General features: G+C 16.7%; 2 protein-coding genes across 2 annotated transcripts; one reads left to right on the plus strand and one right to left on the minus strand.

The window, feature by feature from the left end:
- Positions 1-1,852: 1,852 nt before the first annotated feature.
- Positions 1,853-3,334, plus strand: PGAL8A_00307300 (GTPase, putative; the record flags this gene model as incomplete). Its single annotated transcript, XM_028672080.1, has 1 exon — positions 1,853-3,334. The coding sequence occupies one exon, from the start codon at positions 1,853-1,855 to the stop codon at positions 3,332-3,334; it is 1,482 nt and encodes a 493-aa protein (XP_028528669.1).
- Positions 3,335-3,643: 309 nt separating this feature from the next.
- PGAL8A_00307400 (conserved Plasmodium protein, unknown function) lies at positions 3,644-4,567 on the minus strand (the record flags this gene model as incomplete). Its single annotated transcript, XM_028672081.1, has 1 exon — positions 3,644-4,567. One exon carries the CDS (start codon positions 4,565-4,567, stop codon positions 3,644-3,646), a length of 924 nt encoding a protein of 307 aa, XP_028528670.1.
- Between the last annotated feature and the right edge of the window lie 361 nt (positions 4,568-4,928).

Below are 4,928 nucleotides of genomic sequence, written 5' to 3' on the forward strand. Positions count from 1 at the left end.
ATTTTTTTTTTTTTTTTTTTTTTTTTTTTTTTTTTTTTGATCATAAAAAAATTAAAGGTCAACAAGAACTTATATATTTTTTCTTTTATGTTGATATTAAAAAAATATAAAATTGTGCAAGATAATAATTTTTTTCTATTTTACTACATTAATACAGATATTATAAAATGCATTTAAGTAAATTTGTTTATATAATAAAAAAAGAAAAATGAAGAAGTACATTCTATATAAATTAATTTATAATAAAAAATATGATTTTTATTTTTTTACCAAAAAAAAATTAGTATTTTTTGAAATTCTTATTTTCTTTTTATTACACTTTCAAATAAGGAATTTAAATAAAATTTATATATTAAAATATGAAATAAACTTCAAACAAAAATATAAAAAATAAATATTATAATAATCGTTAAATTATGATAAAATAGTCACAAGTATATATTAGAATAAATTAAAAAACATAAAATAATTTCTTTAAAAATAAAAAAAAAAAAGGTTAAAATTAAATAAAACGTAACAAAATAAAAGAGTAGATAAATATAAGGAAAAATAATATTTACGTTGATTTAAAATTAAAAAAAAAACATACATATATAATTTAAAAATATATATGAAATTCAAGTATTTCATTTAGATAATTTCACTTTTTTTTTTTTTTTTTTCTGTATTCCTAAAGCAATTTTTTTTTAGTAAATTCATAAAAATATAATGTTAAAAATAATCCTATATATTATTTTTTCTTTTGTATCATTTTTTATATCTAAAAAAAAGAGAAGAGTAATTTCTTTTTAGATTTTACACTTTTATAGAATATTTTATCTTTTTTTTACTTTTCCTTTTCCATTTCCATTTATTTCTTTTTTATATTTCCTTTTTTTTTTTCACCTTTTTCTCTTTTAGATTCAACACGTTTATTTTTTTTAATGGGATATTCATACATACATTTAAAAAATTATGTAAAATATAAACAAACTTTGATATTATTTATATTAAATATCATATTTTAAATTATGACATTGTATTATTTTTTTTATGTAGAAAATAAAATTTGCAGTTCTAAAAAATATTTTTTTACTCTTTAAAAAGGAAATATGTGTGGAACTAAAATAAAAACATTTTTTAGAAATAATATTTCTTTAAAAAAATAAGAATTAAATATTAAAAAATATATCGTTATATATGATGTAATATAAAATAGCTTTATTTATTATAACAATTTAAGAGCTTTGATAAAATATTTATTCAATGGAGATTTTTTAAGGGAATTTTTTTAATAAGGAATATCATATAATATATTTAAATTTGATTCATATTTTTTTAATAAAATTACTTAAAATGTTTGTAATTCATAATATTTTTCTTTAAATATATTTTTTATAATGTTTTTTAAATGAAATTTCTTAACACTTTTTTTTTGAAAATATATATATTTTGAAATGTTGATTTTTGTTTTTTGTAATTTATTAGAAGAATAATTTCATTAATTCATAATATACTACTAAAAAAACAACATATTGCTTTAAAAAAATAAACTATAAAAACAAAGATTAAAAAAATTAAAACATTTTTTTCTTTGTTATAACGATTTTTTTATGATTATTTAACTATTACAAATAAAAAACTTTTTAAAAAATGTGGATGATGTAAACAGAAAACTTTTTTAATTCTTTATAATGATAAATAATAAGGAAATATTGAAATTTTATAGATACAATGCGAAAATATAAAAAATGATATATATTTATTATTTTTTTTTTTTTTATTTTAACACCTGTTTAATAATGATTTATGCTAATTTTATTTATAATGCATAAAAAGAAAAAAAGAAATATTTATTCATATTTAAATTAAAATGTTAAAAAATATATTACTTAATAAAATAAATACAAAATTTAATAAAGGTTTGTATGTTCGTCATTTTTCTATATTAGAAAGGTATATAAGAGCAAGACCATATTCCAATGAATTAAAAATAAATGAAGAAAGTGTAAATGAAGAAATAAAAGATGAAAATAAAAAAAAAGACAGTAAATATTATCCACCAAATATAACAAGAGGAGTAATACCAAAAAGTGCATATATGAATATATGGAAAATACCAGAACAACCTGAAAATCCTAAATTCTTAAAAATTGCCTTAATTGGTCCCCCTAATGCAGGAAAAAGTTCTCTCTTAAATTCTATTTTGAATAAAACAATTTCAGCAGTTTCTCCAAAAATTAATACAACAAGACAAGATATAAAAGGAATATACACAAAAGATAATGTACAATTAATTTTTATTGATGCTCCTGGTGTTATTCCTTCTCACAAAAAAAAAAAGTTTTGTAAAGAATTAGTTAGTTATGCCTGGAAAGGATATGAAGAGGCAGACTTAGTTTTATTTATTGTTGATACTGTGAAAAGACCAACAAATGATATTATTAGTATTGTTAGAATGTTAGCACCCAAACGAGTGGACACAGATAGTAGTGAAAGTGAAGAAGAAAATAATGAGTATGATAGTGAATGTAACAATTATAGAGAAAATTTGAACGAAAATAATATAAATAATTATAATGAAGAAAATATAGAAGGAAATGAAAAAAAACAAAATAATAATGCTATTTCAAATAATCAAAATCATGAGGATATTTTTTTAAAAGAAAAAGATGAAAATAAAAAACTAGAAGAAAAATTTATAAAATATTTTTCAGGAAAAATGCAAAATGATTTAAATTACAGTGATAAAAGCATTAAAGAAAATATATTTGATAACAGAAAAAAAATAATAGAATCTTATTATGACACACAAAATATAAATAAAAATGAAAAAAAAGTTATTCCTCCAGTAATTTTAGTTCTAAATAAAGTAGATTTATGCACACACAATAAATGGGCTAATGCTAGAGCAAAAGAATTTATGAATAATGGAGATTTTGATAACATCTTTTTTATATCTGCAAAATATAACAAAGGAGTTGAAGAATTATTAGATTATATTATAAAATATAAGGCAAAAAATCATCTTTGGATATATCCAAAAGATACTAGTACAACTTTAACAAAAGTGCAAATTGTTGAACAATTGATTAATACTTATTTATATTGTTGGTTTAATAAGGATGTTCCATATAAAATTAAACATCATATGTTATCGTGGTGTGTAAATTTAAATAATTGTTTAATAATAGAATATCAAATTATTGTAAAAAGTGAAAAAGTAGCTAAAATGATTTGTGGTGTTCATAATAAACTAATAATTAATATGAGAAAAAATGTATCTTACAAATTAACTAAATTGTGGGGAAAAAATGTTTATGTACATATTCATGTAAAATCTGTTAATGTTTAAAAAAAAATTTATAACCCATATATATATATATATTTTTTTTTATTACTTATTTTAAACAAAATTAAAATAACACATTTTAAACATAAATATAATTATATGATAATTTATTATTTTATTTTATTTTATTTATTTTTTATTTTTTATTTTTTTTTTTTTTGTTTTTATAAATATGTATAAAAATTTTTTAAAAGTACACTATTATTGTTTTAATTAAAAATGTTTTATTAAACATTATTTATTAAACATTATTTATTAAAATTGAAATTTGAAACTCATAAATAAACTTTTATGCCAAAAAAAAAAGAAATTTTATTCAACATCTGGCCACGTAAATTTAGCTTGTAAAAAATTCTCTTTAGGAAGAAGACAAATAAAACGATACATTCTTATACAATAAATAGTTAAATTTGTTAATTCTTTTGAATTTTTAAAATTTTTATTTTCCCTATAAATGTGATTAAAAAGAAGGTGATAAATTTGTCCTGCATATAATTTTTTACTTATACATTCATCTAATCCAACACAAAAGCCTAACGAATATTCTTGCATATTAATTAAATAAGTATTAAAAGAAAATTCTGAAATTTTATATTTCATAATTAATGCTCTGTAATAATCCCATACTTTTTCGAATAACAAAACTTTTAAATGATTATCATTTATCATATTTAATTTAACACAATAGATCCATACATGTATACATAAAAAATACATAATTTCACGAACATCATTTTTATTTAAATTAAATTTTAAAAATAATTTTTCGTTATTTATTCTTTCATATATTGGTGAAATAAATATATGAATATTTACCCTATATTTAAAAAATATATTTTTATAAAGGTAATTTATTACTGGTATTTCCTTAAATTTTTTTATGATATTACTCAAAGGTTTAAAGTAATATGATATAATACTGCTACTATTTTTTAGATTATTTAAATTAGAATTTAAATTGAAGTAATAAGCAGAAATATTATCTTTCTCACAATCTTTTATACTTTCATATATTATATTATCATCTATATTTATATTATTATTTGATATAATATTTAAGTGATTTTTCCTTAATTCTTTTTCTTCTTCGGGACTTAATAAATATTCACAATAAGATTCTTCAGTAGTTCTCCATTTTAATTTTTTATCATTAATTGCATTATTAATTGAACATTTAAACCTTTTAACATAATGATGATATCTGAATTTATAAATAGAAACAAAACATTTATTCATCTTTTTGAGTCATGATTGATTATGGTAAATTTTATTTCATTTTAATAAATATTTTTTTCTTTTCATTATATTAAAATAATAATTTTTTATATTCATTTTTTTTAAAATAAAATGAAAAAATATAATTGAAAAAGAATTTTAATAAATAAATTTTTATGTTTATAATTATTTATATATCTTGTTGATTATTTTATTAATTTTTAAAATATTTATAAAATTTTTTTTTTTTTTATGTGTAATCTCATATATTTGCTAAAATAAATTATTATAATATTTATTTTATCTTCAAAATAAAAGTTAAATATCATTTGCCTTATTTTTTTTTTTTTTTTTTTTTTATTATTTTAAATTTTTAATAAAA

This window comes from Plasmodium gallinaceum, assembly GCF_900005855.1.
Source record: "Plasmodium gallinaceum strain 8A genome assembly, contig: PGAL8A_v1_87, whole genome shotgun sequence".
In the NCBI taxonomy this organism is placed as follows: Eukaryota; Apicomplexa; class Aconoidasida; order Haemosporida; family Plasmodiidae; genus Plasmodium; species Plasmodium gallinaceum.